The sequence below is a fragment of the Mastacembelus armatus genome, chromosome 13 (assembly GCF_900324485.2).
Source record: "Mastacembelus armatus chromosome 13, fMasArm1.2, whole genome shotgun sequence".
NCBI classification, from domain to species: Eukaryota; Metazoa; Chordata; class Actinopteri; order Synbranchiformes; family Mastacembelidae; genus Mastacembelus; species Mastacembelus armatus.
The window spans coordinates 1,810,765-1,824,484 of record NC_046645.1 but is presented as its reverse complement, the minus strand read 5'-3'; the positions used below and the strand labels follow the sequence as shown (position 1 = coordinate 1,824,484).

General features: G+C 39.7%; 1 protein-coding gene across 2 annotated transcripts in view; it reads left to right on the top strand.

Moving 5' to 3' along the window:
- The window catches only part of clmpb (CXADR like membrane protein b), a 59,008-nt gene extending 45,597 nt beyond the window's left edge, over window positions 1-13,411 (top strand). For both annotated transcript variants that reach the window (XM_026299053.2, XM_026299054.1), the window contains exons 3-7: window positions 4,135-4,339; window positions 7,035-7,202; window positions 8,543-8,665; window positions 9,124-9,265; window positions 11,495-13,411. In XM_026299053.2, coding sequence (XP_026154838.1) covers window positions 4,135-4,339; window positions 7,035-7,202; window positions 8,543-8,665; window positions 9,124-9,265; window positions 11,495-11,831 — 975 coding nt within the window. In that variant the 3' untranslated portion in view covers window positions 11,832-13,411. The remainder of the gene's footprint in view (window positions 1-4,134; window positions 4,340-7,034; window positions 7,203-8,542; window positions 8,666-9,123; window positions 9,266-11,494) is intronic.
- The last annotated feature ends 309 nt before the right edge of the window (window positions 13,412-13,720 follow it).

Below are 13,720 nucleotides of genomic sequence, written 5' to 3'. Positions count from 1 at the left end.
AGATTCCCTATGCTTTTTATCCACACCTTTCAATTTCCTTACGACGCCAGTACAATAGTGTTACTGTTAGGATGGTAATACTGACTTATTGCTTTGGCTTTTAGTTCAAAGTAAAATTAGAAAATATGCTGCTTCTGATTCTCGTCCCTCAGAAGAAAAGGTAAAATGGTTTTTATCCTATAGGATAAATGAGAACAATGCATTTCTCACGACTTTCAGTGTTGGAGTTAGAGACATTACTCTTGCTGGAAAACTTAGGAAACAGTAAAACCTTTTTGTATATAAACATTTTTTTATATACCTTAAAGATATTTTTTTTCTACCTCTATCCCTCTCTCTTTTACACACACACACTCACACATTTCACCTGTCTTCCATTTTTCCTCCATCTGGGTCACACTGATTGATTTTCAACAAGTGCCATAATTGTTAGGGTTAGGGTGAGAGTTAACATTAACTAACTCGTTACTCTGGCACTACAAGGTTTAGTGCTTCCCACAAAGGAAAAATCATCCCACAGAGAGGTCCCCAACTCATTTAGTAGTTTTAACATTGGACCCTTTACTGTTATTTCTACAGGTATGCACAGAACAGCCTGAATTGATTTTCAATTTACAGACTTTCAGCACCTGTAACTTTCAGCACCACAAACACTTTGGTTTTAGTTGTTTTTCACTTGAGAGGAGGCTGTTAGCTCATTAGCATATGTAATATTACATAACTAATACTGTTAATGAAGAACTGGGATGTTAAACCAGCTTGTTAACATTAGCTACTGTAAAAGACTGAATCATACTGCAGTATTTCTCCCCCCAAAAAACTTCAGCAGTGACTCCAGGTTCTCTAGAGATTTTTACTGCACACTGTTTAACCAACACACAACAGCTGTGGTAGGACCAAGACTGTGCACACACTCCTTTATAAGCTCTGAGGAAGACACACTGTTTCTAAAATGTTTGGTCTGTGAATAGTCTATACTGCAAAATGGGCTCTGCTTTCTTTGTGTGTTATATATCTGTGTCTAATGATTTTAAGGCTTAGCATATGAAGCATCAGCTATACAGTTATTTTTATTTTATTTATTTCATATTAGCAATTAGGATGTGTCCAACTGAAAGCTAGAAACAGAAAACATGAAATCAGAGAAATGGCACTGTGAGCAGCACAGCTATTCTGTTCTAATTTAAGCATCACCTGTATAAAACCCTTTAAATAGCCTTAGCTTGTCTTTGTGTGTCTCTGAGGAGATTTTGACACCAATTCACCAGTAGTACTCAATTGTTCTTCGACCAACACAGTGTATGACAACAGAGCTTATAATCTCACCAGCTCTGTGTTGGAGGAAATAGATTTCCTCTCTCTTTGGAAGACAATTGTTCGTGCACTGATGTGTTGGTTAGAACAGACAACTGTAACACTGGAAGACAGAAAAGAAAGGGGGGTGTGGAGCAGAAACAGGGGTTAGGAATGACAGAAAGGGGAAAACAAGTGTCTTACGCTTTGATGATTTGGGGGCGCTGCCACATTGTCATGAATATTTAACAGGAAAATAACATTGAAGGCACCATTAATTAAAATCAAACGTCTGAAAATTTGATTAGGAAAGAGACTGTGCCTGTAGCTGAATGAATAAAGGATTCTTTTGTTCTGCTAGAAGGCCGTGCTGAGAGGGGAAGAGCATCTTGTCAACATTTAGCCTCTCTTAACAAACATACAGGCGATATATTTTAGGGACATTGAAGGGCATTGGATGAACTTTACTAAAATCCAATTCCAAAGCTGAAAATCTTAACTTTTTACAAATCACCTTCCTTTGTTGGAAAATACACCAGCAGCAGTGTGATTTTAGGTAGGACTTCCTGTGTGCTCTGCAGTTCAGTGCAAAATCTTTGCCCCTCCAGCATCCGAGTTTTAACGTACTTTCATTACCAGGATAATTGTTGCACACAGAGCTGATTAATATTCATGAATAGTAGAGTACAAAAGTGAAGTCTCAGAAACAGTAGTAAAATGTGAATTGGTCTTCATCTGCATCCACTATACTAATGGATAATTTAAAGATATATTCATTAAATATAATTATAGACAGCAGATTTAGCAAGAACAATTACAGATACTTAAATGAGAATCTGATGCTTTTCCCATACGCCCAGATTTCTGGTTCTGGAGCACATATGCATACATGTAAGCAATACATGTCCAGAGCTTATGATAGCAGCAGCAGCAGCACTGTGCTCATAGGCAGATGTTTTTAAAATACATCCTAATTTATTTAGATGCCAGGGCCATGTTGCTTTGTACCTGTAGCTGTAATTTTTATGTTTGTATTCATAGTGTGTTTGTACTCTACATGTTTGCTTAGAAGTTACCTGTGTGTGTGTGTGTGTGTGTGTGTGTGTGTGTGCGTGTGTGTGCGTGTGTGTGTAAATAGCCAGTTGTCACCTGTAATCACAGCAGGTGCCCCTGTTTCATAGGCACTGATGTACTGTGGCACCGGCATTTAGCAGTCCCCATCTGCAGGCTCTCACTTGCCCTGAGTAATAGGCCACTGTGACAGCTGTGTTTGTTTGTGTTTGTGTTTGTGTATGTGGATCAAGCAAGAGAGAAATTGTGAGAGAGAGAGAGAGAGAGAGAGAGAGAGAGAGAGGCAAAAAGGAACAAGAAGATAGAAATAAGCAAAAATCTGAACATCCAGAAAAGAGAAAACAACAGCGTTCGTGTGTAGGTTTACAGATGTTACACGTCTACAGTGAAGTTTCAGATCATATGATTTTTTTGACTTTGATAACATTCTGAAATGAACCTTGTGCTAAAAATAGAAAAAAGAAAGTATTGTTTCATTTGCAAATTCTACTCTTTTTCATACGAGCCTGCTGTGATAAAGATAGCTCCATCTGATCATTGGTTCTTTTATGATTATTTTATTTGTTTTGTGAAATAGATAAAAAAAAAAAAAAGCTCTCTAATAAGCAAGACACAAAAATTAAATAACTACATATATACCAAAAAGAAAAAGCCCAGATGTCATAATGCATATACCTATATGCTTAATACAAGCCCAATTCCAAAAAAGTTTAAAAATCAAATGCAATTATTTGCAAAATATATAAACCCATATTTTACTCACAGTAAAACATAGGAAACCGAGAAAATGTACCATTTTAAGAAAAGAATAAGATAAACGGCTGTGATTGGCCCGGCTCTTTTGAGGCCTCTCTATGGCAGTGGTTCCAGACCCACATTCTTTCACTAAGAAAGGCGTGGGTCCTGCTGGCCAGCCTACCTTTAATATGTAACTTTCATTATTTTAATGTGATTCATTATAGTTTTAATTATCAAACATTCCCTTTTTTAATGAAATGCTCTCATTGTTATTGGACTTTGACTAAAAACAAAATACCTTAGTAAAAAACCTCTTTGGCAGCAGTACATAGTAATATAATTTATTGTTTGAACATACTGTGTAGAATAGGTTACTATTACTTTCACTATGATGGGTATGAGACATTGGTGTAATTTTCTAGCCAGAGCATTAACATCACATCAGTGCCACCGTGGGTACTTACATTTTTTAGCTTGGCCTCAGAATAGATTTTTATTTGGTCAATTTGACAGCTCCGCTTGTAGAAACAGCGTAAGGAGATAACAGAGCTCAAACATAATCAGCAAATGAACACTGGCAGGATACTGGCATTCCAGCAAAGGCATTCATTTGTAAAATATTATTTCCCAAGTGATAATTAAGAAGTGATCGTTAACAATGTTACTCATGAGGGCCAGTATTATGTTTTTTCTCAGGACGTGCACCCAGACTATGTGGATATATCTGTGCTGTGCATAAACTATCATTTGGGTTATGTAATAGTAAATGTTAATGGCATGCTACCAGGCAGATACATGAAAGGTATTACTGTTGGGATGTAGAAATGATCTTAGCCAGGCCTGTTGTTAAGTCATATGAAAGCTTTATTTCAGGATTGGTCGTGTTAATTAGATCAATATTCGCATCATTAACAATTGAGTTTATTTAACACGTGGAAGAGAAAGTATAAGAACATTTACTCTCAAGAACACATCAGACAGCAATAACCAACGTTAGAATAAAATTCTAACTTTGCTCTTGTCCATGTCTAGATCATTACCTTCTTTGGGGGCCAGGTGTATACCAATGAGGCCACAGGCACTGAGGCCAGCCGCCTGTCCTTTGCTGGGGAGTACCTGGGTGGAGACGCCTCACTGCTAATCAGTGACCTGCTGCTGACCGACTCTGGGGAATACTACTGTAAAGTCAAGACTGGGGGAAAATATCACTGGAGCCAGGTCAACCTCATTGTATTGGGTGAGTGTCCTCAGACAATACACACACACACACCCACACACACACTCATAGACATGCTGCAGACGCGCACAGGTGTATGTCTGCACACATTCCAAAAGTTATGAAGACACACAAATCCATTTGTACATGGAAAAATGGACACACACACACAGCCTTTCTCTCACACACAGTGCTAATCACTGGATCATTAGCCTGGCACATTTCCTCTGTCATGCTGACTGATCTAATGATTCAATTTGATTCAGACAGTGTGATTTGATTTTGCTCATGCTGTTTGGGTTCGTTTAGATTGGTTTGCTGATGGGGTGAGACCAGACATGCGATGGGTCTGGAACAGTACAGAAGTGATTCATTAAGTTTCACTGAGTTACATGGACAAATAAAGTTGAATTCTATTACACATCTCTGTCCTCTATGAAATCTATGAAAAAAACTGAGAATAAATTTGGGGTACAACGTGTAATCAAATTTAGTGTTTAAAAATTACATTTAAAAAGTCCACTGCCATCTATCTGCTACAGATAAGCTACTTAGGAAAATTATTTTTACAAGTCATGTCATAGCTCTGGAAACTATAGAAAAAGCCTGTTTTGGCCTCATAAGCCAGACCAAAGTCATGATGTAAATTTAATCCCCCGTCTTTTCATTCTTTTTGTTTCCCTCTTTTGCCCAATATGCAGATGGTTATAAATGGCTTAGCTTTACAACCAGCTCAGTGGTAATATGCGTCTCTGTCTGCATAACTCAAATAGCTAAACAACTCTGAAGGACAGACAGCGAAAAGGGAGCGGCTGTGCCACAAAGTCCGGCGGGAGGAGTAAGATCGTTCTCAATGTCAGAACTGCAGACGATTTATTAAAACATCATGGGAGATTAGTCCAACCCGTGGTTATTGGTTTTCTAATGGAACAGTCTGTTAATCCTCTCGCTCTCACTCTCTTCTCTCTTCCATAAAGACATTTCAGTGAGTTAGTGCCTCAATTTTTTACAAATTGCCCTCAGCTTTGCAGTGACACTTTCGATTTGGAGAGAGACGAACATTTGCATTTTTCCAAGATAATAGCTTGGCAGTCGCGCTGGTAGCTGGCTTTGGCGTGAGACAGTGTGCGATTGTATGCATTTGTGTGCACACCACGGGTTTATGAATGCCTCCAGTGGTTCTGCATGTGCAACCCTGCATATTTGTGCCCAGCTGCTTGCAAGTATGGGTTGGTTTGCATTTTTGTGTGTGTGTGTGTGTGTTATGTGCTTAAACTGCTTCTTCTGCAGTTAGGCTTAACTGACCCTGACAGAGCTCCAAGATGCACAGATGAAGCAGTGGTGCCCATTCAGCTCCTCTTATTATATTCTTTACTGAGTGCGTGAGCAGAGTGCGCTCTGCTTCTGAGAGCAGGGGATGAAGAAATGGAGGGTTAGATACACACATAAGCTATCTGGATTTATGTACTGAATACTTCTAAGTCACTACATCTTAGCGTTAAGTATTACTTATACTGCAACTATGATTGCGAGCAGCAACTTTCAAATACACAAAAGTTGACGGTGTAACAAAATACAAAATAGATGTTTAAATTTAGCTCACCACTGATCTAATAATGTGTCACTTGGGAGGGAAATCAGTGTTCTGTTTCCTTTTATAGCTTTGCAGTGCCCGTTGCCATGTATCTAAACACAGTATCTGTACATGTTTCAGCAGGCTCTGTCCCCAGTAACAGATCCTCCGACCTCGGCAACTGCATAGGTTGTTTGTCCCTGCCTTAGAACATGATCCGTAGGATCCTTCAGCAGCATGCTTAACCCAATCTTTGTCATAACTGTTGGAATCATATGCTTCATACCACAATACCACTTTCAAGTGTGCCGGAGTGTCATTGTCATGGAAACAATCATAAACTCAGTTTAGCCTCCTGTTAACCCTGTATGGCCTAACTTCCTCCTTTGCTTGTGTCATAATTACACTGGTCATTAGAGCTCACCCAATTATAACACATAATGTTGGTCCTAATAAGCTGCCGGGCCAAACAACGTATGGACTCGTTTTTACAGGAGGACATTCTCAACTCCAGCTGCTGGACTATGACCAAAACCTTTGACCTGTGTAGAACATGTTACCACAAGCATTCCGGGCCAGCTTTGGGGTCACATTGATCCATTCCCTATGACAGTGATACCAAGATACTGTAGATTCAGTTTTCCTATGTTAAAACAGACACCAGTGATGGATATGCATAGACACATTCAAAATAAACTTTATAATTGATGTTCAGTTTTTGTCACACTTTTATTACTTAGCCTTACATTATAGAATAACTTACTTTATGCTTAAGTAAATTTTCTATTTCAAAGAAAATCCATTGTAGAAATTTAGATCGATGATCAATTAAATATCATCAGACCCGTTTATTAACAATTAATGGAACATTTATTTTATTTATTGGGATATTTGTTTGAATTTTAGAGTCAAATATAAACAATTTACAGAATATCCTGTATTGTCACACAGTCAGTGGAACAACTGCAAAATAAATAAATACATTAATAAACACAAGGATAGACTACTATACTCTAAATCCACAAATTAAATAGCTTGACAAACAATGTGATTTAAATTGAACTAATATGGCAAGAATAAGTGTTTTTCTTATTTGATTCACGTTTGTATCAGACTGTTTCTGATTCCCACGTGTTCTTACAGTCAAGCCTTCCAAGCCGAGGTGCTGGATGGATGGCAAACTCTTGGAGGGCAGTGATGTCAAGCTGAGCTGTAAGTCCAGTGATGGTTCCGACCCCATCAGCTACAAGTGGGAGCGAGTACTGGACAAAGGCAAGAGTCTGGGCAAACTGCCAAACCTGGCACTGATAGGTAAGAAAAATAATTGGCACCACGGTGACGTGCTGATTCACCATCCAGTCCTCTGCGGAGAGATGTTATGAAGATTCATTTTCACATTAGCGATTTTTCTAGGCTGCATTTAAACAGGGAAGTGTTTTGCTGAGCACACCACCTTTTCGTCACCTCGTCCCATCTTCACATTCATATGTCTTTAAACACTGTCACCTAAATCTCCACAGTACTGACTTCATTCTTCTGCTGCTGTTCCTGAGATGCTTCACTAGAGTAATTAAAAGTTACAATGCTTTGCTCAAGGGCACTTGGAAGGACTGATCTTGTCGTTATTAGGCCTCTATTATCTTTAGACTACTACCATCCCATTCCAGTCCAGGACCACATTATGAACGTTACATTTTTTTTTCCCCGGCAGTCAAACAGAAAGCAGTGCTGTGGTTTCTAGTCATACTCTGTTGGGGATGTGTTATATAAACACAAGAAGCCTGACTAATACTATGATCTGATGAAGATGTCTGTGACACTGAAATGTCAGCCTGGCTCAAGTGAATTATACCTGCACACATGAAGGCAGTGCACACCGAATGTTTTCTTGGGTTGTGTGTAAAGCATAGAAAATCAAATGTGATGCGCAGAACTGGACTGGCAGCTCCCACTGCATTCTGTACCAATAAAGACATTGACTCTGTAGTAGTCCTGAAGCACACTTCATGCACATTGTGTGGATTCTGGTATTCCTCTTGGATCATAACCAGACATGTCTGCCTCTAAATAGCAACAGAGACAGTCTGTAGCAGAAAAGCTAATGATTGGGCAATTCTCCTAAATGTGTATTCTCTAAACTGGCACAAACACCCCTGGGGTGCTGTTTTCTCTCCGGTGTTAAACTTGCATCCGTGATGGCACGTGCCCAGACAAAACCTTCAAATTAATGACCTCCACCGAGCAACACCTGTTCAGTCTAATTAGTTTTCATTGGACGATAACACACAGCGTCAGCAGCCATTATTTATGGGTCTGGTGAAAGGTAATATCACATGGGTGTCATGGTGCGGATGACTAAATATCCCATGAGGCCGTGAGGCTCCATCACTCTCTCAGACACACACTCCACCCACTCTTTTCAAGTCTTCCTCAATGTGATGGGGCTCACTGTTAAACAAACACTATCACCATCTCTTTCTCTCTTCATCCCACAGCTCTCTCTCTTTTTATGCAATGATTTACTGTGCATTGTTATTTTCTTTCCTGTGCTGTAAATGTAATTGACACTGAAGATGGAAAACATGCAGGGATGCATCAAACAATTTCCAGGAGTCACTTGCATAAAGTGATTATTTGTTTTTATTCCCCAGATCTCAAGAACCCAGAGATTGTGACCCTGAGGAATCTCACCATGGACAGCACAGGTGTCTACAGGTGCACAGCAAGTAACGATGTGGGAGAGGAAAACTGCACCATCGAGGTCACAATGCAGCGTGAGTTTTGGGAAGAAAAGGGGGGTCTCAACCTCATCTCAGACTAAACTACCATACTGACTGATGGTTATTGTTTCAAACTGCAGCAAGAAATGTTTTTATTCCCCTCTCTGACTTTCTATCTACCTCCCCACACCCTCACCCTTGCCATTTTTCCCCACGTGTTCCAACACTAGGGACTGCACTAAACTTAAACTGGTGGCTTGTGGTCACCACCTCTGTCCAACAGTTATGGTTCACTGTCACTCTAATACATTTCCCAAGAGACGCAGGGCAGTTGGGGTCATGTGTCAAGAAAATGGCACATCTAGTAGCTCAGCAGAAAAGTTTGATCTCTCTGGAGTGTTTATGTTTTTTTCCAGTAAAATGACCATAAACCACGAAATGTGTGACTGTAAGGTTAAGAATGAAAACAATATTTGATAGTAAGTGACTCACCTTCTGCTTTCTCTTCACAGATGTGAGGGATGTGGGAATGGTGGCAGGTGCAGTGGTGGGAATATCCCTTGGTGTCCTCATTGTCATACTAATCATCTGGCTCGTCTTCCGGAAGAAAGAGAAAAAGAAGTATGAAGAGGAAGAGACTCCAAATGAGATCAGGTTGGCACATTCTATTTGATTTTTTAATTTTATCTTTTCATTTTTTATCATTTAGTAATAATTTCTTGTTTTAGTTTGTGTTTTCATGTGTGTATGTTTATTTACCTTCCTCTATGAGTCAGCACTGTATCGCTGTATCTCTCTGTTAGCTTTGTTGCGGTTAACATTTGTTCATTAGTTTAAATCTGGGTGGGTATTAAGGAGGTACTATGCTGCAGCATCCCAACTTCTTGCAAGTAGGATAGTATTATAGACTATATATTTATGCAAATCAAGTCACTTGTATCATTTAGATGAATTATCAGTGGAGCAGTAAAAAAAATCAAATACAAAGAAAGTGAACAATAATAATAATAAACAAAGTCCACTTTCCTTAATATTTGATGTAGGTTCTGCTGCAAGTATTATATTATAGATCCACTATTTTGGCCAGAAGAACCTGACTAAGTGAAGGTAATGAGGCCAAAAACTTACTTTGTTTTATAATTATATTTATATATATTTATATATTTATGTTGACTTGCAGGGGTATACATTTTGGGGAATTATATGGGATGTTATAAATTGTATGTAAATTATTAATAATTGTTATTGTAAAGTGGAGTGACTATTCACAGCGTAAAAATTTAAAGGTGCAATGTGTAACATGTAAAAGATATGGTGGCATCTAGTGGTGGGACTGCAGAATGCAACCTACTGAGCACCCGTCACACCCCAGACCCCTGTTTACAGGCACGTCAGAGGGTATTGTGGCTGTCGCCTTCAAACAAAACACTCTATAGAATCAGTCTTTGGTTTGTCCATTCTGGGCCCCTATAGAAACATGGCAGTGCAACATGGGTGCCTCCATGAAAGGAGACCCACTCCCTATTATATTTATTTTAGGGATTATTGTGCCAGCACTTTGGTCAGTGGCTGCTGTATTGTAAAGTGCTATATAAATAAAGTTGGCTTGGCTTGGCTATTCAGATTTAAAAGGCTCACACTAAGATTAAGAAAATGGCACTGTTGGTAATTTTTGGTAATTGCACACTTATAACTTAGAATTTATAATTATTGTCCCAATGTTGTGGTGACATCCCAATGCATTTGTCTCATTTAACAAGGTTTTCTGACTTTCATGGACATTCAGCTCCCCAGTGAAATGTGTGTGTTAAAGAGTATAACTTCAGTTCATAGTACATTTTATTGGCCTGCAGTTCTGCTTAAAACAAACTTATTTTGGTGAACCATTGATGGTGATCATAGTCATAGCTGTTCACACCAGTGGTGATGTGTGTGGCATCCTTGCCGAACTAGTACACTTCAGTTTATCATATTTTTGCCTGTTTAAGGGACTGTTTCAAGTAAATAATGTAGTTATGTGTTTTCTGCTTTTATGCCATGTTAAGACTCCAAGCTGTTCCAGTAATCTGCTCAACCAGACACAAGCTTTAGTGACGTACATCTCTTGGGTATAGATTTAAAACCAACCTGAATGCAGTTTAGAAATTTGATTTTTTTTTTTTCGTCCAAGACTTACGGACACCTCTCTAGTGTGTCTGATGAGGTACCAAGTTTCCAGCAGTGCACAGCTGTGAGATTTCTATTTCTGACTTTCTGTATAGAATCATAAGCCTTACATCAATGGCATAATATTACCTACTGACTTACCTCCAAGCTCCACACACCCTGGTGACCTGGTGAAGCAGTGATTTATAATAACTGCAAAGAGCCCCTGCAATACAACACCATCCAGATAACAGTCATTGCACAGATTAGCAAAGTTTTGGTGATTAATGCTACTCTCGACTGAATTCTTTTAAGCTGTTTTGCGGTTTACAGTTTCTATTCTTTTGTGCTAATTTTTCATCTCCTGTCATGAAAAACAAAGGAAAAAGTAGAATTGTAAAAAAAAAGTTTTCATTGTGTTATCAGCGAAAACTTTTTTTTTTCCTTCTACAGTTGTATCTTGGGAAGTAGTCATTTCAGCAGATTTCATTATTCCATGCAAATATGTTTCACAAAACTCAAGGGCTTGGGGGTATCTCATGAATTACATGAGGTCCCCACATAAAACTAGTCCCATGTGAATACGGCTTTAGGATAGTAGTAGGAAATGGTGCTGTATTGTTCTGTTTTGCATTGTGCATATGTGTGTGCTCATCGTTTCTATTTTTACTTTTCCAGATTATATAAAATATGTGGACCTTTATCATGGTTTGTGTGTGTGTGCGTTTCTAACCACAGGGAGGATGCGGAGGCTCCCAAGGCCAAGCTAGTGAAGCCCAACTCCCTGTCCTCATCCCGCTCGGGTAGTTCACGTTCTGGTGCCTCCTCCACTCAGTCCATGGTGCACAACAGCGCCCAGCGTGGTCATCGTCCTCGCCCACCTGCTGTAGCAGCGCTCAAGGAAAATGGACAGCCTCCAGGTTTCCCCCAGTCCCCTCCAGCCTACAGTGCAGTGGTGCCCCCCAAGACCCCTGAGCCCCCTGCTACTCCCAAATACAACTCGAGGAACATGTCAGGGCCCACACCCCCAACCCTCATGGTGCCCGCCCAGACCAAGGCCTTTCAGACTGTGTAGGACTGAAAGTCAACCCCTTCCTGCAGCCATGTGAGACTACCATCCCTGTCCAAATCCCCCTAGCCCCCTTCCAAAGACTACAACTCTTCCATAAACAAAGAAATGCAACTAATTAAGAGGATGTAATTAAAAGAATCAATACTATGAGTCATAAACTAAAAGTACTTTTAATGAATGCGTAATTAAAAAGGGAAAATAAGACATGTTTGCACAGGGAAGCATGTGCAGTGAGGAGTAAGGAGCCCCCTATTAGAACATTTATTTATTTAACAAATCAAAGAGTTAGGCATGCAGCAGAGATAAAGATGAAAAAGAGAAAACAGTAAAGCGTTGAAATTAAAGTGGATCCAAACTCTGAGCCAAGTACTTAATGGCGTCATACAGCTGTTGGGCTTCACTTGTCAGCAAAGACGAGATGAATACAAGCAAAGCAGAAACAAGGTGGAAGAAAGTGTAAAATTGTAAGAGCTACTGTTTTTTTTTTCAATTGGTGATCGCAGGGTTGGGGTTTTCTGATTCATGTCACCCTGAACCTACAAAATTGCTGCTTCCAGCACCTGCTCTGAAACCACAAAACCCCTTTGCCTCCCATGGGCTGGACCAATTGTGCCCATCCATGTGGACAGACACGGTGCGCAGCATGTGCATCATCTGCCTCAGTGCCCTCGGTCTTTTCATGCTCTCATAGCAAACCCACGAGAAACCAAGGCAGTCCTCAGACTGACTCAGCTGGCTCATCAGCTTTACCAACAGCTCAACTGCTGCTGTTCGTCTACCAACCATCAGGGGAAACTTCAGGTACAAGGATGTAGCACTGACAGCAGAATCAAATCAATGGAGTTGTTACCCCGTCCCACATCCTATCTACACCTATGGATATCCTTTTCTTATCCTAAATATCTTCCCTAAATAATTAAATAGTATGTATTAGGCCTGTAGCAAATCAATACTTTAAATATAGAGGATAAGCATCTACAGTAGTAGACCAGCTAGACTTTTTAGTTTTTTTTTACTTTCTGTTCTCCTGTGTCTCTTCTCTGAACAGGTTGTAAAGGGTGACAGACAGCTGTGTTCATTCATCCATATTAAAAAGTGCCACCAATCCCTAGGATGGATTATTATTGTTTTGTTTTTAAATCCCTATAATTTGTTATTATTGTTCAGTTTGTTTGTTTTTTACTCTTTTACGTACCTGCTACATTTCTGACTGAAACCAAAATCTGTCACCATGAATGTGTGATGTACAAAGATGATGGATCCCAGTATTTGCAGCCTCCTATAAGGTACTGAATCAATTTTCAAGCTAAGGCACAAAGAATTGACTCTGACATTCAGTTTTACATTTCCCATGTCTAAATGAAGGGAGCAAGGAAAATTATTCTAGAGACTTCAGCTGTATAGCGTGTGTGTGGTATAATTTTCAGTACTCTCACTTGATCCATAACAATGGAGTGGCACTCGATCGCTGTCTCGCTGAATCACTGCTTGGTTATTGGTCGAGCTGTGCTATCAGCCAACCCCTCCACCCCACCCACCCCTTTCTTGGTCACATCCTGAGACCAAGTGCAGTTTGATTGAAAGTAGCTGAAAAAAGGGCAAGTAGCCTATCTAGTGTGCCTTTGCAGTCCCTCATCCCTTTGATGGTTTCTTTCTTTGTCCTTATCTTCAGCACACCAGTGGTTAAGTCTCTGCTCACATCTAGCTTTAATGGTCAACAGCAGCAAATACTAGATATAACTTCGCAGACTTGCCCTAGTAATAAAAAAAAAAATTTAAAAAAATGCAGCCTAGGGAGCACCAAGCAGAGTGAACTATCCATGGTGAGAAAGCAGTCCCATGCCACAGAACAATGTATTGTACATTCTGTAATCAGTCTTGTTTTATATTGT